At 44.8% G+C, this 24,655-nt stretch overlaps 1 protein-coding gene across 1 annotated transcript in view; it reads left to right on the top strand.

Annotated features, from left to right (window-relative positions):
* Positions 1-24,655, top strand: part of OSBPL7 (oxysterol binding protein like 7) — a 44,358-nt gene that overhangs the window by 5,223 nt on the left and 14,480 nt on the right. The window contains exons 2-15 of the mRNA XM_054992921.1: positions 7,863-8,082; positions 8,322-8,441; positions 10,209-10,262; positions 10,437-10,550; positions 13,188-13,319; positions 14,310-14,436; positions 15,229-15,332; positions 15,860-15,952; positions 16,161-16,290; positions 16,925-17,073; positions 18,931-19,068; positions 20,105-20,239; positions 22,708-22,801; positions 23,584-23,894. Of these exons, the coding sequence (XP_054848896.1) occupies positions 7,984-8,082; positions 8,322-8,441; positions 10,209-10,262; positions 10,437-10,550; positions 13,188-13,319; positions 14,310-14,436; positions 15,229-15,332; positions 15,860-15,952; positions 16,161-16,290; positions 16,925-17,073; positions 18,931-19,068; positions 20,105-20,239; positions 22,708-22,801; positions 23,584-23,894 (1,800 nt within the window). The 5' untranslated portion in view covers positions 7,863-7,983. The remainder of the gene's footprint in view (positions 1-7,862; positions 8,083-8,321; positions 8,442-10,208; positions 10,263-10,436; positions 10,551-13,187; positions 13,320-14,309; positions 14,437-15,228; positions 15,333-15,859; positions 15,953-16,160; positions 16,291-16,924; positions 17,074-18,930; positions 19,069-20,104; positions 20,240-22,707; positions 22,802-23,583; positions 23,895-24,655) is intronic.

Genomic DNA, 24,655 nt, shown 5'->3' with positions numbered 1-24,655 from the left:
ACCAGTCTCCGCTGCAGCTCCCTAGCTGTATTGTGGGGATAATAATAACACTGACTTTGTTCACTGCTCTGAGTGAGGCACTAATCTACCTAGAAGAGCAGTATATAAGCACAGTTATTAACCAACTGAAACACACAGCTCTAGAGGTTTTTGCATTTTCTAAACATGTGTGTCTTTCTAATTTTTTCGTTACATTTCTTTGCAAAGACAGTTTAGATCCAATTACAACTTTTGCTTTTGCAAGCATAATAAAGTATATGTTTGTGAATACAGACAAAACGATCAGCGTGCATCTCCTATTGTAGAAATGCTTGAGCAAAAATTATGCTCTGGCCAAATGTGTTTTGACCTGCTGGTCTTTTTCCAATGGCATTCAGTTACAAATGGAAAATAGAAATAGATCCTACTAGAACAAGAGAAAGCAAATAATCAGTTTTCCAGTCTCATGGGGAGGATAATAATTCCATGAATATTAATTAATTCAAAGGTATTCTGTTTCCTCCTATATTATACAAGCAATCTTTAAATCATATATTTTAAAAGAATTAGCAAGTATGTTCTTATTCCAAAGAATCAGAGAGTGGGATTAAAGAGAGAAGGACATCTCTGGTACAGAAGCTTGTGGGCTGCTAGTTTTACCTGTAATATTAACCTGCCATTGATAAACATGTCCTTAATTTCCTGTGCGCAAGCTGAGTTGTCGTTTGCTGATCTAAAGTGATTTAGTTGAAGTTACATGAAATTGTACCAAGTGGTCTTTTTTGTTGTTTTGACATTGTTAACAAATAGTGTAATGTTTAAAAGACCTACTTTGTAATTTTGTGTACCCTAATTTTTAAAGAATAACCTCCAGGTGATGAAACTGGGACACTTTTTCAAGTGGGGGTACATGGCTTTTATTGATGTGCCCCAAATGTTTAACTTGTGTAGTAATAAGGCACTGTGCTTAGTAGGACTTGATTCCATGAAACTGTACGAAAGACTGCAACTTTCAAAAGACTTCAACTGTTGAACAAGTTCTTAGGACCGTTGGTCTGCCAACCAAAGCTGCAGTCCTGACTAGACATGGGCACGAACCAAAAAAATTACAGAACCAGAGGATCGTGGTTCAGTGCAGACCACGATCCCGAATTCCCGAACAGCAACAAGCATGTCCCGTTCCCATACCCAGATCGTGGATTGTGAAACCCAGCCTGGGAGCCCATGGCTATTTATAAGCATGGGTCCCATTCAGCAACACAGGAGGTTTGTGTTTGGCCATCAGAGCTGCCTATCAGGGTTTGCAGGGATGAGATTGGAGTGCCCGTGGCTACAGAACACCCCCTTCCCCCTCCCTCCCCTGGGTGTCTTCTCCCAACTTGTGACTGCTTTGCTGCTCCATGGTTGGAAGGAAGCCCTGCTGATCAAGGAAAGCTGGGCTTCCATTTGGGTTTCCAGGGCGACAGAAGGAGGGCAAACAGAGCTTAGGCATTCCCCTGGCTCCGTTGCCAGGGGAATAGATTGCTGGCGCCTGAGTGTCTGGATCCCCGAATCGAGCCCGAACACCACGATCCAGGCCTCTCCCGACCACTGGATCGTTGGCCGTGGACGATCACGATCCGCCGGGTCACAATCGCATGATCGCCATTTTCGTGGTTTTTTTACGTTCGTAATGCGGATTGTGCCCATCTCTAGTCCTGACTAATTGTTAAGCAGCAAAAAGGCTGAGATGAAAGGCTCTCATGTAGCAGGTGTGCCCTTTGCCTCTGTTTCCCAACAGCAGCGCAAATCTACACAGTATATTTTCCCCCAGGTCTTCTCCAGTTCCAAGTGATCAGCTGTGAGCTTGTAAATTCCCTACTAGGAAATAAATTCTTAGGAACCTACAGGGCTTAGTTAAGTTGGGATTGTGCCTTGTGCATGAGACAAGATAGATCAACAATCATGCTCAGAAATTTGACTTCTAAAGACTGGGGAAGAAAGTGAACCTTGAAGAGTTTCTCGCCAACAAAATGTTAACAAGGCATTTTCCAAAAGAGGTAAAAATAGACTTATTATCAGAAGTTGCTGTGGCTGATAAATTGCGACAGTACCTATAGTTTTGTACCAAGGAACCCTTGTCTTTCCTGCCAAGCAATACTCCTGTATTTCTTCATGCAAAGCCAGTTACGCAAATCAATATGGCATGTTTGCAAACCAGCTTGGGTTTTGCATTGCTCACTTGTTTGATTCCGATCCAGATTGTCGGAGGGAATTTTTACTCCACTTGGAAGTCTTTGAGCAAGGAGTGGTGTAATTACAGAAGGAGGGAGAGAGAAACATAGCTCCATGTGTTGTGGCAGGTGGGCCAGCCATGAGGAACGGTCAGGTAAGGGGCAAAAAAAGAAATCCCTGTTCCCAAATAGTGTATTCATTTGCAGACACCTGTCTCATGCCAGTAAATTCAATCTGCATGCAAAAAATAGGTTTTCATGCACATGCCTTTTGTACAGGGAAGAGTACAACTGTCCAGCAACCAAATAATACAGGTAACTCCATCACCAGCCTGGGATGGCATATATGGGGCATAGCATGCTGTGCGGCCTTCTGGTGATCCTGTGTTTCTCTGGCGCTATACCCTCTCTGTATCTAAGTGTTTGGCTTAAAAAACCTTGAGGACCAGAAGCTTAGCAAATAAAAAGAGTGACATAGGACAGTGGTACTCACTCCACAGGCTGTAGAAAGCCACATTTGCAGTTACTATCAATGCAAAGAGCCACATTTGCTTCCATCCCTAGCATGAAGCCTGCAGCTCAGGGAATCACGTAGCTTTTCTGTTCCTCTGGTGACAGACGTTTTAAAAACCAACTGCTAAGTACAGTCCCTTGCCTTGCGTGCTTTTCCAAAACAAGAGCCATAGATGGCTCCTGAGCCACTGAGTGGCTGACACTGACAGGAATTTCTCAAGAATCCTGGTTCTGTCCCTTGAAAGGCTAACTTGAACAGCACTGGGGAAAAAATCAACTGAAGTTTCCAGTGGCTTGCTGATGGTACACAACAACACACATTGATGCTTGAGAAAACACCTGTTCATTTTATTTAGAATTTGTGTGTTTCCTGTCCAAAGACCTGCTTGAAGTAGCTCAGAAAGTAAAACATGATAAAAACCATTTTAAAAGCATAACATTGTAAAAAGTAAAATTCAGAGAGCATTAAAACCCCATGAAACATCGAGCAGCTTAAAACGATGCTCATAAAACTGTCTTCAGGCTAAAAGCAGACTGTAAAAACAATTAATAAGATCAAACCTCTCAGTTATAAAAGCTCAGGTAACAAGAGAGATGTTGGCCTCTCACCTGAGAGAAAGTAAGGCAGGTGCCAGGTAAGGGCTCAAAGGGAAGGGCGTTTTATCAGTACTTTGGACAGGCAAAAATCCTTGTGTACACAGTAAAAAGAAGAGGAAAAAGCAGCCAGAAAGCTACCTTAAGTTTAACCAAGCTATCAGCCCCCCCAAAAGCCTGGCCTCCACAGCGGGTCTATGCTTTTAGAAGCATAAATCTGCCTTCTGCCCACTGTTGCTTGTTTCTGCTTAAAACACCAGGAAAAAAAGAGACCAGTCTTGATTTCTTGTAAATCCTGTTGAACGCAGTCAGGGTTACTTCTGGATAAACATGCATAGGTAAGAGGCTGCAAATTGAGAACTTGTTTGCCAAGGGAGGATGGATGCAAAATAGGCGTGACTGGGCAACTTACCCTAAGCACCAGCTGTTTGTAAAGCCAGAACAGTGTTGGTGAAAAGCAGGTGAGTTTGGGAGAAGGGCCAGATGCAGAGATTGGGGAAGGGAGCAGAGAGACGCGGGTACAGTTACCAGCTCTGGGGTGGAAAATTCCTGGAGATTTCAGGGTGGAGCTTGGGGATGGAAGGGACCTCAGCAGGGTATAATGCCATAGAGTCCTGCCTCCAAAGCAGCCATCTTCTCCAGAGGAATTGATCTTTTTTGTCTGGAGACCAGTTGTAATTCTGGGAGATCTCCAGGCCCACCTTCAGGTTGGCATCCCTGACAGAGTTCTATATTCTCTACCAGTCAGACATTCATAGACTAAGAGGGTGGAGGAAACAAATCGAGGAAATAAGTTTTCTCATTTATTTTTAACAAAAATTTCCTTCTACCAACATTGAATTTTCTCATTTAGCTTTGCTCCTGTTACAAAGCATCTGAGCTGTTACTGATTGCTAATTCTGCAACCAGGAAAAAATAATTCTTGAATTTTGCCATCAATCAAAACCATGCAATTCAGGAAAACCTGCCTACCTTTACTGAGTAGGGTAGTGTGTATTTTTGTGCAATTAGAGTAGAAAGGGGAAGATGAGGATAGAATTTGCAAGCCAGTCTGTATGAGACAGGGGAGAGGGGGGATTTCTGGGTGGAAATTACATGTTTCTGAGAACTTGCACCAGAGCTTTTTTATGAAACAAACTGAAGAATCTATCCCTGCACCTAAGATAATGGAAGCATTTTTCTAGGCATTTCATTGGCTAGCAGTGCAATCCTAAACAGTTACACCCTTCTGTGTCCAGTAAATGGTGTAATTGTTTAGGATCGCACAGGAGTCTTGTGGCACCTTAAAGACCAAGAATGTTTTATCCTTGGATAAACTACAGTCTGCTTTTTTCATATCCAGTGATTGTATTCTCGCCGTGCAGATGGGGAAAGAAAAAACAAATGAACAGCAAGGTCAAGGGGCCATGAAATATAAAAGTATGTAAAATTCAAATGTAATCAAGAAGAAAGTGCAGAGACCATTCGTGAATTACGACCTGCAGTGGGGCACCCCAGAGGATCTGACTCTATGAAAGAGGGACTGGTGCCTAGCAGAGCCGGGGGAGGTGTTACCAGAACTGCTCTTTATTATAATGGGGAATTAGCTGTAGCAGTCTGTAACTATTAATATTAAGCGAGGATCATAACCTATGTTTACGGAGGTCCCGATCCCAGACACTCTAGTGAAAAAGAGGCAGACAAGGAGTAAGGTTCAAACACGTGTATTGAGTGTAGCGTAAGCCTAGCTTGCACAATCATACAAGGAACACACAAGATCTAGGAAATACAGAGTATGAAATACAGAGGCGTTCGCATTAGCGGGTTCCCAACGATGGTAAGGGAAATACTCACAATCCTGGAGCGAAGCAGAGACACGGCAGCGAGGGTGGCCCAATGCCAGCACTGGGACCACAGACGGACAGCAAGGAGGTCTGGATAGGGAATGGCCTGAGCACCGAGTGGTCTGAGAGACCAGCTTAAATACCCCAAAACGTACCCTGGGGCTGGTGCTGTACTTGGTGGTTCTCACAGATTAAAACAAAGGGTCTAATGGGCTACTGAATGGCTTGGATGGGCCACTTTGGTAATCAGATTGTGATAAGTGACACCTCAGGAAGAGGGGACAAAAGAGGGAGGGGGAAATCCAAGTGGGCTGAAAGGATGTTCCAGCGGACAGGGCTTGTCCTGATGTCATCAGCTTTGGAATGCGGAGGTTTCTTTGAGATGCATTCTCTAAGTGCTTGGGATGGTCGGCACTTAGTTCTTCTCTGGGGCGGCTCCTAAGATATGCAGAGCGGGGCGAGGGGCTCTCGCTGCGGACGTGGTGTGCCCGCTTCGCCGAAATGGCTTCTCAAAGCAGTCTTCTTCCCAGGGTCTTCTGGGTGCCTGAGAACATGGATGCCGGCTGGGCATAGCTGGGGCTGGATAGCAGGCTGCCCGGTAGCAAGGGCAAGCTTGGCGACCGGCCCGCGGGAGGCTCCAGGCGGGAACTGACCAGGGAGCGCCTAGCCAGGCTCGCTGGAGGTTTCCCCGGCTGGCACCCGGCTGCTAGCAGCGGCTTGGGCCCATATGAGGCAGGCTTCCATGGAGGCAGCGGGAACAACACTTTAAAACACAGTCCAAAGCAGGGAACAGGCACGGTCCGTGGCAGATGGCAAAGCAGGCACGGGGAACACAGTCCAAACACACACTGGGAAGTCCAGATACAGGTCAGGGCAGGGCTGCCCAGAAAGAGAGTCCTTTTGCGCAGTTACCCAAACATGGAGTCAGTAAACTACACAGTCTATTGCAGCAGCAGGGTAATTGACACGCAGGCAGGAAACTGACACGTGTACCAGAACACACACGTGCAAAGCGGTCTTTGGTGTAGCAGTAAAACAGCAACGCAGGAAACTTTAGCACAGTTCATGGCAGGCTTCAAAGCAGGGGAGGGGGCCTACTTGGCAACAGAGGAGCCTAATGGTGCCTGTTCATGCCCAAGGGTACCTGGTGCATCAGAATGGTTATGTTTTTGCCTAGGATTGGAGTCAAAGGTGAAACCTCTCAAGCTGAGTGAAAATTAGCTTTCATTGTTGATTCTGATGCCTCACCCTGAGATTTTACTCCTTAACCAGAGAATCTGAGAAGGCTCAGGCCATGAGATTTAGCAAACCTTTCCCAACAATGGAGTCCCCCACCCCCTGGTTTTTGTGATAGACATAAGGGGTTTTTTTTCTGCTGCCATTTGTCAAGGATTGTGAAAAAAAATTAGGACTTAGCATATTATCAAGAGTAGTATAAGTAAGTTGGGGTGTGATGCTCATGGAGGGACCCAAAACTGTTGAATAAAGAGAGATTCACTTGCAGAGGAGAAGGGGGCGGGGGGAGCCTGGGAAAGTGCAGTCAAAAGCTAAAGATGGAAATCTGCCTGCTAATCACTGACAGCTCCATACTGACCTTAGTTCCTTTCACCAGCATTTTAACTTTAAACAAAATTTGGACATATGTTTTAATTTCTTTTGCAATTAGGATTTGGAAGATTTTCCTTAAATGTTGCTATTCTTAGAAATTTATAATACAATCATATGCAGTGTTACTTGAGCTTAGCCAGCTGAAATCAATGGGCTTAGATAGGAGGAATTCAACACAGCATATTGTAAACTCCGTCCCTTTTTGAAAGAGGGAAGGACCCATACCTTACATTTAAGAGTTGTATATGGAGCAATGGGTCTTGAACTGTGGGTCATCATGATCCTAAAGCAGATTGCAAGTCTCTTACACATGCATAATTTGTAGTGGCTATGAAATAAAGCCCATAACCACTCAGTCATACTATATACTTGGAAATACCAAAGATAAAATATAAACTAGTTCTGTATTAACTGATGAGCAGATCCCACCTTTTAAACTGGGGAGAGGGAAAGTAGAGTAGAGCTACTTTTTGGAAGTGGGACCCAAAAACTGTAGTAAGTTTAGAGTGGTCCTTCATAAAGTTTGGAACTCATTGCTATATAAGCATAAACAGTAATATCTTTGGGCAACAGGAAATAATGTGATGAAACAAAAAAGCAGATTAACTAACAGATACCTTAAAAGACAAAAACCAGCCGTTCATGGATATAATCAACCATGCCATCAGTTCAAATATACAGCTTAGAGGAGCTTCAGATTGAATGAAACAGAACCCGGTTGATTAGAAACATGTTGATCCTTCAGCAGTCCTATTTATTTTAGATGTTTATTTCCCCTTCGGGACCCGAAGCAACTTACAATGTCATTATCTCCTCTTCCAGTTCTATCCTCACAACAAGAACCTTGTGAGGTATGTTAGGCCCAGAATGTGTGATTGCCCCAAGATCACCCCACGAACATCAATGGCAGAGTAGGGATTTGAACTTGGGTCTCCCAGATCCTAGTTTAGCACTCTAGGCGCTACACTATGCTGGCTCTCTTGATAGCATGATAATTTACAAGGACCTCCCAAACACTTAAAAAATGATTCCTCCGTGGAAAACCCTTCCTGTAGGAGCCTCTTTTGTAGTAATGGGGTGAGGATGTTGGACTGTCAGTCTTCCAACCTGCCTGCTTTCTCTCTCCTTGCAGCTGGCCCTCTGAACATGATGCTGTGGTGATGAAGGCAAGGTCTTGAGCCAAGGGTACCTCCCTCTGACACTTCCTTGGCATCCAGGGGGGATCTTGGCATGAGGAACAGCCTTCCTCAAAGATGGGCAGCCATGAGAAAGATCCCTCGTCTCCCAAAAGGGCTCTGCCTCCCTCCCGTTCCAACAGCACTGTGTCCTCCAAACACAGCATCGCTCGACAGGTGTGACTTCTTCCCTGACCTCTCTGCCCAAGTAACCATGTGACCAGGCTCCATAAATGGCTAGGATTGGGTGGGAGGGGCTTCCAGGTTAGAGGATACGGCCTAGCGGCAGGCTTGAACTCTGGCTCCACACTGTCTAAACATCAGTCAGTGGGCACATTGGTTCATTGGGCCACAACAAAAGGTGTTTTCTCTCCATGGGGCCCTTACCTTCCTTTCTCTGTTTTTTGTTTTTTCAGGGTTCGGAAAGCTGGGAGGTGGTGGATGAGCTGCGGCTCCAAAGTGGTGTCCAGGAGCCAGAGAGGCAGGAGGGCTACCTGTTAAAGAAGAGAAAATGGCCCCTGAAGGGCTGGCACAAGGTGAGAGGGTTGGGATGAGCAGACTTGTGGGAGCGTTTTGCTTCATTTCTGCCCTGATGCTACTTTTGCATTATCCCCTGTGACCACCCAACTCCTTGTGTGCTTCCCCCAGTGAGTTACAAGTGGTTGGACTGAAGACACAGTTTCAGGGACACAGTTAATCTCACATGGCACCCATTGTAGTGGTTTATTCTCAGACTAGAATCTGGGAGACCCCGGTTTGAATCCCTGGTGTGCTCACTGGGTGACCTTGGGCCAGTTATTTATTCTTCCTTAGTTTATAGGATTGTTGTTATGATACAATGGAGGGATGAGAGAATGATGCTGTAAGCTGATTTGAGTCCCCATCGGGGGAAAAATGTGGGGTATCAGTGTCTAAATTGATAAGTACAGCATCAGATAAACAGGACAGGGTCCAAATAACTGAAGCTTGTACGCAAGATCTATTATATCTTTATAAAGCCCTTCCTCAAAGGAGCTCAGTTCTGCATATGTGGTTCTCCTCACTTCCATTTTATTTTCACAACAACCGTATGAGGTAGGGTAAGCTAAGAGAGCAACTGAGCTGAGGTCACCCAGTGAGCTTCAGGACTAAGGGGGGGGGGTTAGAACCTGCATCTCTTGAATCCTAGTCCAACACTTTAACTGCTACGCTGCACTGGCTCTTTACATTCAAAAAATCATGTGAACCGGTGAGATTTGTACTAACTTTACTCAAAGTTGCTATACAGCCTTCTCTGGTTCCCATAGATCAGTGAAGAGAGGCACAGAGTACCTTAACAGAGCTATCATAAACCAGCTTACACTCCTCTAAGCCCACTGAAATCAAGGGGTGTAGAAGGGTATAATTTGGTTTAGGATTGCCCTGTAAAGTAAATATCGTTATCTATAGGTGATGCTGTTTTAACAAAGAAGGGTAAGAAGTGGGTGGAATCGAGCCAGCTTTTTTGCTCAATCTCACCCAGTTCTCATCTTTATTGTAGTTCTCATTCCATGTGGCTTTTGTCCATAGCCTTTTCGGGTGGTCAAAGAACGCCTCTGCCTCCATTTTCATCAGCTGTAAAATTTGTTGCATCCAATCTTTAATTTCCAGGGGGGAATTTAATTTAACTTCTATTTTTTCATGCCTATTTCTGGTATATCTCTGTCCTTATATAAGAGATGTTTTTTGAAACTCTCATGCACACCTGTGTAAATGCACATGTGCACAAACACAAAATACTACTGCTTTGATTCTTTCCCATTCTCCTGTCTCCTGCAGCTGCCTAGCCAGATAGGAAACCTTGCTGAATATATTTGAGCTATCCTACATTAAAGACAACCAATTACACTGTGTGAGATTAAACATTCTATTAATTAAACAAAAAGGCAGGAGAGAGTCCAGGAGAGAACATCTTTGAAGATCAAATGAATATGTTGTGCAGCTAGCAGAGAGGAGTTTCAGTGGTGTATAATGGGAGGTGGGAGGACTGTGGTAGCAGCCCCTGGCATAAGCCATGTTGAAAGCATGGGCCTTATGGACCTTGGGCCAATCGCTGTCTCTCAGCCTAACCTACCTCATAGTGTGGTTGTTGTGAGGATAAAATAGAGGAGAACGTTGTAAGCTATGTTAATTCCCCATTGGAGAGAAAAATGGGATATAAATATCGAAATAAACAAATTCCTTCAGGACCTTTGATCAAATGTTTAGTTGAATCTGGTCATACAAGCCAGTTATTTTGGGGTCAGTGAGAATACTTGTGATTTCTCTGTCTCTTTCTGTCATAGCGCTACTTTGTTTTGGAAGATGGAATCCTGAAGTATGCCACAACACGGCAGGATGTGAGTAGGGGAGAGTAATGGGGAAGTCTGGGATGCCCCAGTTCCAATGCAGAAGGATTTATACAGGTCCAGGGAATTGAAGCAGGATGAAAACAAGATAATTAGTTAATAAGGGAGGATTAAAAGAGAAAGTAACCACATTCAGTTTCCTAGCATGTGCGCTTCTCCTCTCAGGTCTTCAAGGGGAAGCTGCATGGCTCCATTGACGTCCGCCTGTCAGTCATGTCAGTCAACAAAAAAGCCCAGCGCGTGGACCTGGACACAGAGGAGAATATTTATCATCTCAAGGTAACAGGTGCAACACAAACACCTTGTCCTGGTGATGGGGATGTGCGATTGTGATTGGGTGAAATGGGTAGTGTTGGAAACTGAGATGTAAATTGGGGACGGGAGTAGGGCCTGTGGGTATAGCATAGGAAACCTGAGTTCAAGGTCACTTCTGCACTGGTGTTTTGAACCAACTTGAACATGAAAGTGAAGTGGGATTTCTACCCCCCTCCACTTCCACACAGCTCTGTAAGGCATCTGCACACCCTCCTGTTTTCCTCTAGCTTTGCTATGATCTTTCTTAAACTTGCTTTACCGCAACATTTTTGGAAAGATCTCCTATGACGTTCCCTCATCCTTAAACAACAGAAATGGCACCACAGGCATTTTTCAAATTCCAAATATAACTAACTAGTTTATTTACTTCAGAGGGGAAAGGTCTAGTGAAATCAGGGGCATGACATTTCTGAGGTAATTCATCGTATAGTATAGATATATTTCTGAGATAAAATCAAAACATGCACAGACTTCATTCTTATGCTCTTCACAGATACTTAAAAGCTTCTGTTTTGAGGCTTTGGTTCCCTTATTTATCCCCAAGCACTCTAGTAGACTTTCTTTTAGAATTCTCTTTCTCTTCTGGTGTTAGGAATGCTGGTACCCACTTTATAGTACCTCAGTCCCCTTCTCTTCACACACCAGTGCTTTCCTTCAGTCTTTAACTGAATCTGAAAGTCTCCATGGGCAGTTTCCAACCACACTCGACAGGGATCTCTCCACTCTTCAGAGCTGATTTGGCTCTCCCCTGTTTGACTGGGTAGTGAAAATCTCCTCTCCATGGAAGATTTATCCCCTTTCTTTGGCCTGTTTGGGAGTCTGCATCTACTTCCCAAATCTCCTTGCTGACTTTCCCTAGTTCTCCTGCTGGTGTTAAAACTGCTCTCCATTAGGACTCTCCCAACTCTTCACATTAGATTCCTCTCTGCTAGTACTGAAAACAGACCCTCTTTCCAGCTCATGCTACCCAATTAGATGCCTAAGAGTACTTTACTCAAAGTACTCTTAAGCCTGTTACTCAAAGCTCTCTGATATTGTGAGGGAATAACCCTTAACAATCCTGCAGCCATGTGTGTACAGCCCTTCCAGGCTTTTTAAAACATTCAATCCACCACACCTCTGATGTGCCATTTTCCTGGCCTCTGTGGCTGTCATTCCTCTCCTGCCACATGAGGACTTTTTTGTTTTAAGTTGGCAATTGAGGTTCCAACTTGGGGGGGGGGGGGCTGGAGGGTGGCCATTACAGGAAATGGGGGCAAGGAAAATGCAGAGAAATCTGCCACATGGATGCTCCATTGCTATTGCAAATGAGAGACCTGTTGCTTTGTAGAAGTTACCCAAATGCCAAATTTACCCATTAGCTTCAGATATATCACTGGCTCGATGCCTTGGTTTTCCCAGTATGTAGAAAGGGGGAGTTACTATGAGAATGGCCCAAGCAAGAGACGCAATCCAACCAATGAAACCCAAAACCAAAAGTATGTTTCCACTCAGTTGTCCATTATACAAAAGACTAGTAGTAGCATCTTGTGGTACACTGATGGACATGTAACTCTGAACATTGCCCCATAGCAGTCTTTGTGCAACAGCCAAGGAACAGGCTTATGTGCTGGGCACTGAGTATGTGGTTCTCTGGATCAGGGTGAAAATAGAAAAAAATCTAAGGATATTTTGTTTTGTTTGAGCTTCCTCCTTTTCCCTCCCCTTTCTTTTGAGGGGCTCCATGACCTCTTTGTTTACATGGTCAACTTTCAAGAATTTAGAGGGTTTTTTTTTTTAAAGGGTGTTTCAAACTCACAGAGGTCAATAAGAAGAATATTTTTCTGTCACTTAGTATGGTGTCAGCATAGTCACTGTCCAATCTGTCCTTTTCTCCGTCACCATGGCAATCACTGTTCTAATGCAGATTTCTGCTGAAGAGTCAGGACTTGTGATAGCTGTGAAGAAAGGCTTCATGCAGCATCACCCAACCCATGGCAAACCAGTCTTGTGCTCTGGTTACCATGTATAGGACTTAGTGTTCTGCATATGTTTTCCTGGGACCTCTCAGAACATACTGAGTGTAGTTGAAAAATTGTGTGTCAGTTATTGGGTTCATGTAACGTGTTTGCTGCAGACTGGGAGACTCTGTTCATGGCTTTCTTAGCATTCCTCTCTTTTCATTGTAAATCAAATGATTTTATGAAGAGGACTTAGACAATAGTCAGTGGTCTTAAACAATGCGCATGTGAGCCTCTGTCCATGTCGTGACTTTCTGTCCCTGTTGTCTAGGTCAGGACTAACAGCTTACTTTCTCCTCTGTTAAAGAATGAAAACTGATATTCTGAGAATCCTCCTGGATAGCTTACATCTGAAAATTGCTGCTGTGGAATAAACTAAGCCCTCCCTCCACTGATTTAGGCTGAGGATCAGCCATGTCCAGAATAATTATACATTCTCCAATAATGGTCTAGATATCTATTTCTGATGCCTGGAGAGCTGTTCTATACAGGCTAAAAAAGTTGTTTCAAGTGCTTAAGTACCAGTGCAAATGTTGACATGTTTGGATGTCTGCACTTGTCTGTGTTCCTAATATTTTGCTACTTTCTCTCCAACCCACAGATAAAATCCCAGGAGCTCTTTAATAATTGGGTGGCCAAGTTGTGTGCACACCGCCAGGTGGAGAAGATGGATACATCCCAACAGCAGTTCCTCATGGGGAGTCACAACGGAAAAGGTCCCTATCCTGCACAGGTGAGTGGCGGGGGGTTCAACTGCACCTTTATGGATTCTTCCATGTTTATTTTCATCATTTGGGGAGTAAAAGGTTAAGGCAGTCCCCTGTGCAAGCACTGAGTCATTACTGACCCATGGGGGGACGGCGCATCATGATGTTTCCTTGGCAGACTTTTTGTTACGGGGTGGCTTGCCATTGCCTTCCCAAGTCATCTACACTTTACCCCCAGGAAGCTGGGTACTTATTTTTCCAACCTCAGAAGGATGGAAGGTTGAGTCAACCTTGAGCCAGCTGCCTGAACCCGGCTTCCACCAGGATTGAAGTCAGGTCATGGGCAGAGCTTGGGCTGCAGTACTGCAGCTTACCACTCTGCACCACAGGGCTCCTTATTTAGGGGGAGGGGTTTGGAAATGCAGCTGCCAGGGTTGATTTATCAAAAAGGGAGGGAGGGAGAGAACGAGAGAGCAAGCACGAGTGAGAGCGCTTGTGGAGTATTAGCCCCTGTAGTGCTCATTTGAGAAGGGCCTGACTATGTTCTTCCTATGGACACTCCTAGCTCTAAATGGATAAAGAATAGAATAAAGGTGGTAAGGTGTTTAGGTGCCTACTTAACTTCACCAAAAGGATTTATGGAGATGATTCTGGAGGGGGGTAGCCAATATTGGCTCTTGTCTTGGAAAAACAAACGGAAATCTTCTAGCTCCTCAGAGATGAAGAAGTATTATTCCAGCATAAATTTGGGGGAGCTTAACATTGCTTCCTATATATTCCACAAAAGCTGATGCTAAAATAATATCTTGTTTGTCTTTAAGGTACTACTAGACTCCCGTTTATTTTAGTAGAACTGGAAACCTTTGCCTCTGGTCCGCATCTTTCCCCTTTGTATAGCATCAGAGTGAAACAGAGATGGACATTGATAGCCATGGCCCATAAAGTTGGCAGCAACTCCCAGAACCCTTTGCTCATTATTTCTGCTCTTCTGATACTTTACTGACTTCCTCTTGTAGGCCTGTGGCTCTCGGCATCGGGTTCAGATGTCAGAAAGTGCCCCGGCCTTGTCTTCTCTGGCCTGTCCCCGAGACAAGGTGAATTCCTGGCTGAATGACAGCAAAGGTCTGGACAGGTGCTCAGCAGGTAAGTGGGGGTGGGGTGAATGGGCCATGTGTGTTCTTTATCACTTGTTTGAAATGACTTCCCTGTTGCTGCCTACTAAACTTTTAGGTTCTCTTCCAAACTCACTTGCAAGACATGTTACTTTTGAGATCTCCCTCACATTCTAGTTTTTGCCTCTTCCACCACTTACCCCTAATTCTCTTGGCTTCTTGATCAAGTTATGAGGCAATCTTTCAACTGCCAGCATGAAGGATCTTCCCTTGGCGAGGGACAGTCATTAGACTAGAGAGGAGCACAGTTGTCAGTCAGGGGTGTATGGTGTCCATTCAGAAGCAGTGGGATGCAGTGGCTACACAAACTAGAACTCTGGAGACCCAGCTTCAAATCCCCCTGCTGCCATGAAGCTCACTGGGTGATCTTGGGCCATTCATTCTCTCTCAGCTTAGCCTACCTCACAAGGTTATTGTGAGGATAAAGCTGAGGGAGGACAGAACCATGAGCCTGAACTCCATGGAGGAAATGTGTACTAAAAATGTAAGAGGTAGATAAACGGAACGACACATGTGGCAAGAACAAAGGGGTCTCCATGGATAAAAGACTGGACTGTGGTTCTTTGCCTCGCTGCCATAGTTCTGTGCCTGCTGTAATGTGTGTACCTGGTTACCTGTGAGTTCTGATGCAGGGTGGGTTCTGTTCCTATCCTCTCCCTTCCAGTCTGTAGGTTGGGCCTGGTGACAGGTGGCTGACAGGTTCCTTATGGGTTCAAAGTCTGTCCCTGATTCTCTTGATAATGGCTGACTTCCTCTTCCATAGAGCTCTCCGACTGTCAAGGGAAACTTCAAGAGCTCAACCAGATGCTGCAGAATTTGGAGTCTCTCCACCGCATTCCTTCTGCCCCTCTCATCTCCCATAGTCAGGTATGCACAGGAGCGGCAGTGGCGTTTCCATTCTGCAGAGATCCTCCATGTGTACGTTTTCTGAGTCTTGTCATTGCTGCAGCCTGTGTGGCCGAGAACATCCTTTGCATGCAGAAGATACCAGGTTCAATTCCTGGCATTTCTAGTAAAAGGTGTGTGTGGGGGGGAAACTTTTCTCTGGTTGCAGTAGTGAGCCACTGCTATTCAAAATAGGATCTGTGAGGAGTCAGGTTGAAGTCCCTGCTCTGCCATGGAAGCTTACCTTCAGGCTAGCGTACCTCACAGGGTTGTTGTGAGGATAAACTGGAGGAGAGAAAATGATGCACCTCTTCCTGTGCTCCTGGGAGGAAGGGCAGGATAAAAATGTACTAAATAAAATAAATAAATGGACCAGTGGTTGTGCCCACAGTGTGATCCCAACCATTTGCATGTGTGTGTACATCTCTTGCAGTGCCTGTACCTGAAAAGGTACAAAGCCATGCATGCCATCAGGGTGGGTAACAGAAGACTCTTTCTTGGTTTTGCAGACCTCAACAGGTACAGAGAGAGCCCGGAAGGGGAAGCGATCTACCCGGATCTGGTGCACTCAGAGTTTTGCAAAAGATGACACCATAGGCAGGGTGAGTCATTTTGGGACAGGTGGTATTGAAGGAAGCAAGGGAGGCATTTCATACTTGAAGCAGATTGTCGTTTTTGCATGTTGTTGTTGAGAGCAAAGAACTTTCCTGTGGCCGAGCAGAGAGGTTTTGTGAGCTACAGTAAGGTATGGAGGAAGGGGTGGGGTGGGGAGTTGCTCCCTCTAACACCCAGGTTTTTTGCTTCCAACAGGTGGGCCGTTTGCATGGTTCTGTGCCGAACCTCTCGAGATATTTGGAATCATGTCAGAACCAGGCCCTCTTCAGCCTCCCTCCGGAATACAGCCAGCTACAGAGAAGTTTCTGGATCTTAGCTCAGAAAGGTGAACTTGTAGTAAGCATTCATTAGCTATTATAATTATGTCATTCAGGGATTTAGCAAGCATGTTACCTGTTCCAGCCATTTTGAATCTGTGGGACACACCCACTAACATAAGTGTCAGACCAGGATCTGGAAGACCCAGGTTAGAATCCCCGTTCTGCCACTGGGAGCTTATTTGGGTCTCTCTCTCTCTTTCTCTCTGCCTAACCTACCTCACAGGGTGGTGGTTGTGAGGATAAAATAGAGGGGAGAATGGTGTTGTAAGCCACTTTGGTTCTCCACTGAGGAGATAAGCAAAGTATAAAATAAATAATTCTGAGAATTGGAGGGAGAGATGGGGAAGCATGGGAGATAGTGTCATGTACTAGTTTAATATTAATTTTCAGCCTCTTGTTTGTTTAAAATAATTTAACCTACATTTTGCATAAAGAATAGGCATGACTTGTTCTGCTTCTGCTAGTGCTGAGGATTGTGACAGAAGGCTAAAGCCCTGCCTCTTATTTTTCCCCCCTCTTCTGAGCTGTGCTAATCTTCGTAGTCTTAAGGACTAGTCCTTAAGACTACAAAGCTAATAATTCTCAGACACGAGCTTAAGACTGACATTTATGTGCATTCACCTTTTTCTCCTTCTCCAGTTCATGGTTCCCTCAGTAGTGTGTTGGCTGTGTTGAGTGTGGAGCGGGACCGCCTCCGGGAGCTGCAACAGACACTGGATTTGCAGCGTTCCACTGCACCCGCTGTGCAAGGTGGCCGGGGGAATGGCATTGGCATGGCAGTAGCTGGGGTAAGGGGCTACTTACTATTCTTGGGAAAGGTTGCAACTCATTCCCCAGTAAAAGAGTTTGGCAGAGAAACCTCCTCCTATCCCATGCCAGAGCTTGAGCCTTAGAATATCAGAAATAATGAGTGCCCTTGAGCATGCACAGAATATCCTCCCACTGGTCCAGCATCAGTACAACTATCACATACACAAACATCCTGGTTAGAATGTTCGCCAGTCGAAGATGAATATAGTGACACCTTGGCCGATTCCAGACGGCCCTCCCCATCCCGAAACATCGCACGTCGTCGCGTGGAAAACGCGAAATATCGCGTTTTCTCGCGCGAGTTTTGCGCGATGTCATGCAAAACTCGCGCGAGAAAACGCGATATTTCGCGTTTTCCGCGCGACGATGCGCGACATTTCGGGATGGGGAGGGCCGTCTGGAATCGGCCCTTAAAGACTAACTGGCTGTTTCGTGACTCCTGGGATAGTTTGGCATACTGTATTGTTTTAATTAATTTTAGTAACCTATACAAACTGTGATAAGGGATTTAATTGTTTATTAGTCAATGTTTGGTGAATTGTTATGGCCTATGGCTATAGACAATAAACTCTTTTGACTTGACTAACAAAATTTATTCCTGCAGAAGTTTTTGTGAATCAGAACTTGCTTCATCAGGTGCTTTGGAGTGTTCAGCCTTTAGGCAGAGGAATTTTATGTTCAAAGCTACAAACAACAAAAAGGTAGAGGAGGGTAGGAAGAGATGTTACAAAGAGATGCCAGTTTAAATAGTAATTAATCAACTTGGACTGAGTGAGAACCACTCCCAGACAAAGAAGGTATAAAATGGATCTCAGCAAGAAAGTTGGAAAATAAATAAATATAAATAAAATGCATGCAGTGTGTTGCAGATCATGGGATTGGATTCAGCCAGTTTTTTCACTCCGTCTCTCCCAGTTCCCCCTTTATCACAGCCTCCATTTCACATGACTTTTGTCCATGCAAGCCTCATGATCACCAGCATAACATTCCTGAGTGGGATGCCTTCCTTCTTTCCCATTGGTAGAAAAGCTAGTTAGATCCAAACCATGATAAGCAAATCCAATTTGAAAACTGTAGATACATAGCTGAACTAATCAACATCTATAAGGGATGGGCTATGCTAAGATACACCAGGAGTGAGAAATGGCTGGTCCTTGTTAAGGCCTGATGAGAGACACTATCTCTGTTCACAAGTTACAGTGAATGCATGTGTACAGTGTACACTTGATTTTTAAAAAAAAAACACTAAGTAATTCTCATGTTGCACATTCAGTTTATGTGCATTGAATGTAATACAAACTCTTCAGTTATCCAGATACTGATCCCCCATTTCATTTGTAAAGTAAATGCATGTTGGCTTTTCCTTACAAACAGACTTATGCATGTACCTGCAGAATGTATGGGCATTCACTGTATAATGGGAAGGGGAGTAGTGTTAAACTTCTTCATGAATGCAAATTCTGGCAATTTCCCATTGGATTCTCCCTTTGATGGAGAAAAGAGTTGCTGTCAAATTAGCAACATAACACCCTAGAAGATTAAAATGTGTCTCCTTTCTCAACATTGCAGTTTTTAATGTCAGATTTCTATCCATTTATTATTTTGCTTAAGAAGTGATCTGTTTGTTCAATATAGAGAGCAGAAAGGTATTCTTGATGCATGATAGTTCTTATTATATTGAGTGGCATCTATTACATATATTTGGAATGTTTCCAGTCAAAGAATGTGCCTTCCTGGTGGCTTGAAACCTGTCATTGTAGAAATTAAACACTACCTGGTTTTTGAAGCGCCACATCCCCTTGTTCTCTCACAGACATACCTCTTGATCCTTCCAGGCTTCTCTGCAAATGTTAGACAATCCAGAATGTCTGCGACGTTTCCATTCTTTGTCCATCTCTTCGGACACCACCCTGGATTCCTTCGCCTCCTTCAATGCCGATGAGGTCAGCATCGACAGAGACTGGGCTTTGGAGGTGATTTTGCACTGAAGGGAACAGTATGGAAGCCAGTGAACTGGTTTTGCCCAGATGTAGTTGTGTGACCACTAGTTTAGATGCAGTTTATACAGCATCCCGGAGGATAGGTTTGTCAGCATGATACCCAAAGGGAACCCCTATAAGAACAAGTGTGGTGTTAACGGTTAAAATGTTGGATAGGATCTGAGAGATCCAGGTTCAAATCCCCACTCTACCATGTAGCTCACTGGGTGATTAGCGGCCACCCTTGGCCTCACCTGCTTCACAGGCTTGTTGTGAGGATAAAATGCAGAAGAGGGAAATCAAGTTTTGCCCTCCTCAGCTCCTTGAAGGAAAGGATGGGATAGATCAGGGGTCTGGAGACTCAGCCCTATGATGAAAGGCTAAAGGCCTTGGGAATGTTTAGTTTGGAGAAGAGGAGGTTGAGGGGGGACATGATTACTCTTTTTAAATATTTGAAAGGCTGTCAATTGGAGGAGGGCAAGGAGCTGTTCCAGTTGGCAGCAGTGGGTAGGATGCGAAGCAAGGGGCTTAAATTACATGCACAAAGGTACCGGCTGGATATTAGGAAAAACTTTTTCATGCTCAGAGTAGTTCAAAAGTGGAATCAACTGCCTAGGGAGGTGGTGAGCTCCCCCTCACTGGCAGTTTTCAAGAAGAGGCTGGATGAATACTTGTCAGAGATGCTTTAGGCTGATCCTGCACTGGGCAGGGGGTTGGACTAGAAGGTCTGTATGGCCTCTTCCAACTCTATGATTCTATGAAATGTACCACAGAAATTTTTAGAGCTGATATACCTCATGACTGTTGGAACATTCAAGCCAAACAATCTGCTGACAGTTAAGGAAACATATATTGTCGAAACAGTTGTTTGATGCACTTCAGTGGGCCTAAGTGTTCCTCAAGAAATTCCAAAGCATTTAGAAGGGAACCGTGAGGATTGCGTTACTGAAGCATTTGCATTTCTCTCTGCTACAGTGGCAAACTGCAGTGTGCTGATCTCATGCCAGGGTGTTCTTTCTTTGCTCTGCAGCCAAACAATGTGTTGGTTAAGGGCCAGGAGCAGCATCAGGTGTCCAATCGCAGCATCGTGTCCCTCTCAGACTCACACACAGAGTTCTTCGATGCCTGTGAAGTTTTCCTGTCTGCCAGCTCCTCCGAGAATGAGGTTAGTGGATCTGTTTGCAAAGGGACTCCATTTCGAGGAGGGTTTAATCCCTGTGTCTTCATTCTCTGGGGCAACCCATCTCCACTATGGATCACATTTGGAGCAAATGGGTGAAGATCACATCATGTATGGTGTAGACTTGTGTAGTTTCTGCAGGATATTAGTTTTGTAAGCTGAAAACTGGAAAGTGTGATTTGCCAATTTTTTTCTATTTATTTTAAATGTTTCCAGTTGTAGGAGCTCAAGGTCAGCATAGACGAGTTTGGGTGAACTAATATCTCCTCTTGCTGATGCCTTGAGAAATAACCACTAAATGCACTACAATGCACATGTGTTGCTCAGTTTATTCTGTGTACTACTTATATTTTATATATTTATATAATCCACTTATTCTGCTGAGATTGATCTATAACCTTTGGAGGGAGGATAGGATAAAAACGTGATAGCCTGCCTTAAAACAAAAGGAACGGTCATTCTTCCATACTAATTAGACCTGAGTTAAAGGTTTTCTATGTCGGTCTGAAAATTATTTTTAATAAATGTAATTGCATCACCATTTATTTTATTATTTATTCATTTTTCCCTCTTCTCTCTCTCTCTCTCCTCTGTGAATTAGCCAGCAGCCCAGCCACTTCCCCTAGCTTAGCAGTTGTTCTCCCACGCCCTTTCCCAATGATTTTTGTTCCCCACTTCCCATATACAGCTCACTAATCTATTTCCCATAGTCTCCCTCCTTTTACTTACAATTATACCAGAAAGCGCAAACTTAGCAGATCGCACGTCCTCTATAAGTTTGCCTACGTCCCTTCTTCTCACATCATAACTGTAGTCAGCTCTTCCAATTGGGTCATTAATAACCTGAATCCCATAATTCCCTGGGGCATGAGGCACTTCCTGTGAGTCTTGGAGGAAGTTCAGAATGTGAAGGAACTGTGTCCTTCCAACATAGATGTTCTGCTTTGAGATTTCTTATGCAGGTTTCTCTCTCTCTCTTTTTATCCATCTCCAAGATCTCTATAGAAGAGCCCCAACCTGGGATATCTTCATCTTTTCCGGTTCTCTGCTTCTGCCCATTTTTGCTCATAAATATGTGGCCTCCATTTGCTGCTGAACTTCAGGCTTTCATGAGTCCAGTCATTTTCCTGTGTACTCATGAGGGTAGATTTCAGGTCATAATTTGTGCTGTTTCATAATTTGTAAAATCAAAAAGAGTCCAGTAGCACCTTTAAGACTAACCAACTTTATTGTAGCATAAGCTTTCGCAAATCACAGTTCTCTTAGTCAGATGCATGGAGGGCAAGAAGAAACTGGTCAGATATATAGGTGGAGAGAGGAGGGCGGAGTAGATGCAAACAGTAGCTTCTGATATGGAGATCAGTTTGCTTCTGTTGAGGAAGTCAGTTACTTCTGATAATGAGATAACCATTCATAGGCCGTTTCCAGATGGCTTACCTTCTGCCGCTCCATACCGCAATGTCGCGGCTCGTGCTGGGGAAAACGTGAAATACCGCGTTTTCTCGCACGAGTTTTGCGCAACGTCGCACAAAACTCGCATGATATTTCACGTTTGCCCCAGGATGAGCCGCGACGTTGCGGCATGGAGTGGCAGAAGGTAAGCCATCTGGAAACGGCCATAGTCTCTATTCAATCCCAGCTTGCCACATATATATCTGACCAGTTTCTTCTTGCCCTCCATGCATCTGACGAAGAGAACTGTGATTCTCAAAAGCTTATGCTACAATAAAGTTGGTTAGTCTTAAAGGTGCTACTGGACTCTTTTTGATTTTGCTACTACAGACTAACACGGCTAACTCCTCTGCATCCATAATTTGTAAGGCTAGGATAATCAGTGGCCAAAGGCTTTCTGACAGTTTCCCCCATCCAATTTCTGGTTTTTGGTCATGACTGAGAATGAGGGTTATGTGGATTATATTTATACTCTTGATCTCATGAAAGATGGGATCTATCCCGCCCCAGTCTCATTTTCTAAGCATCCCCGGGGGTGGGGGGTGGGGTGGGATTGGAGAACGGAATCCTCTCTCCATCATGAACTGTTGGCTCTCAGGTTGATTCTTTTTGCATGTTGTCCACATTGAAAAGACACTCTTGATTTAGTGCCTAGGGTTGCCAAGTCTGGGTTGGGAAATTCCTGGAAATTTGAGGGGTGGAACCTGGGGAGGGTGGGGTTTGGGAAGAGAGGGACCTCAGCAGGATATATTGCCAGAGTCCACCCTCCAAAGCAGCCATGTTCTCCAGGGGAACTGGAAGTCAGTTGTAATTCCGGGAGATCTCCAGGCCTTATGTGGAGGAAGGCAACCCTATTAGTGAACTTGTCCCATCCCCAGACCGTTGTCCTGCCTTAAATCCCATTCCCACCTACACAGCTGCCTCTTTTTCTCTGGGTGTTCCTCTTCCTGGCAAATCATGTCTTTCCCTCTTGGCTTGTGTAACCTATGTTGCTCCTCCAGGCGACGGATGATGAGTCCTGCCTCAGTGAGGTGACCAACAGTCTCTTGGTGGCGGCGACTGATATGGTGGGAATGCCTGCCCGTTGTCCAAAAGGTACTCTCTCTGGGAAATGGGCAGGTGGTGTCTGGCGGGGAGAGGAGGCTACGAAGTGGAGCTGTGGCTGAGGGAGGGGGATTGGACACTGGAGGGTGCAGGTGAGGAGACAAGGGGCTGGGTCATCATGGTCCTGGAAAGACTTGGATAATCCACTGGTTCAACATAAATTACCGCATGTTGCTCGAATATATATTAACCCTGCTGAATAAAGGCTGAATCTCATCCAGGAGTTCAATCCCCAAATGCTGAGGAGAAGCTGCAGTCCCACAAATTGCAAAAAAACAGTTGCAAAAAATGACTGTGGGACCTCCCATTTGGAAAATTGTGCTGGGGAGGGGGAGGGGGGTGCGGGGAGAGGGGTTTCACTGTTTCACCTCTGCACCATATCTGTGATTGGAAATGGCCTGCTGGGTTGTTTTAAGCCCCAGAAGGTGAAAAGGGCAGGGGTTCATATTATGCTTTGTATCCCTCCAGAGATTCAAAACATCTAAGCAAGCCTTTTCCAAAACAGCAGGGGGATGGAGCAGTTTTTCACCACAGCTATGGGCTGGATCTGTGTCACCTCCTGCCCTGAGGCTGATATTTGCACCTTAAGGGTGACTTTTTCACGGAGCATGAGCACATATGCAAGTAATACTGCTATTGCAAGAGCTTCCCCTTGCACAATAGTGGAGCATGAATGGAACAGCGATGAACTCATGAAATGTTCCATGCATGCTATGCAGGGCCAAAGCTAGAGCTGAGATTTGATGGTAGCTCCTGGTGTGTCCCCTTAACAGGCTCAAGTGCAGTGCATTGTTTTGGGGACCCTGAGATGAGTCTAGGACCAATGGTGTCTCTCCCTTTGTACCTCCCTGGGCCGGGGCCGGGAATCACACGGCGGAACTGTCTTCCGGCCTCCCACGTCCACACCAGCGATGTCAGCCTATGGAACATTCTCCGCAACAACATTGGAAAAGACCTCTCCAAGGTGTCCATGCCAGTTCAGCTGAATGAGCCCCTCAATACGCTGCAACGACTTTGTGAGGAACTGGAGTACAGTTCCCTTCTGGATGCTGCCAGCCGTAGCCTGGACCCCTGTGAAAGACTGGTATCTATCTTATCCTTTACCCACTTACTCTCTTTTCATCTTGGAATGGGAAATGCAGTGGGCAAGCAACAATGTCTTTCCCCTTTGCTTGTTCTCCTCACAAAAGAGACCTTTTCATCAGGACTCTTACCTGTCTTATCACATTTTACCCCACCCTTCTTTCAGTTAGCGCATGTGATTCTTCTGTCCTTTGTTTTATTCTCCCAACAATCCTGTGGGGTAGGCTAAAGAGAGAGAAAGCAAGAGAGACTGACTGACTGACTGGCCCAAAGACAACCAACAGGCTTCAGGGTGGAACAGAGATTTGAAAGAGGGTCTCCTAAGCCCAACACTTTAACCACTATACCTCACTTTCATGCTTTTCTGCCCCACACCCAGGCAGTGTGGGTCCCTTGGTGGCTTCCCATTTTCTCTCTCCATTCAGGAAGCCTTGTCTAACTTTGTATGAAATATAGATTCTTGAATATAGTGACCTTAAAGAGTAAGACTAACAAAATGTATCCCAGCATGATTTTTCATAAATTGGTGCTCGTTTCATTAGATACATTAGAGCATTAATCCATGATTACATTCCTTTGAAGCGCATATACCCTCCAGCGCATCTGATGAAATGAGCTCTGACTCACAAAAACCGATGCTAGAATAAATTTTGTTAGTCTAAACTCCTGTTTAATTTAGATATAGAAGAGTACTTCTGATTGGGAAAAGACAGTGTGCCTTCCTTGTACCATTGCAGTTTTTTACACCAGGCACATCCATGT

The sequence above is a fragment of the Eublepharis macularius genome, chromosome 12, assembly GCF_028583425.1.
Source record: "Eublepharis macularius isolate TG4126 chromosome 12, MPM_Emac_v1.0, whole genome shotgun sequence".
Taxonomy (NCBI): Eukaryota; Metazoa; Chordata; class Lepidosauria; order Squamata; family Eublepharidae; genus Eublepharis; species Eublepharis macularius.
The sequence above is the reverse complement of the archived record's forward strand: the minus strand, read 5'-3'. Positions and strand labels throughout refer to the sequence as shown.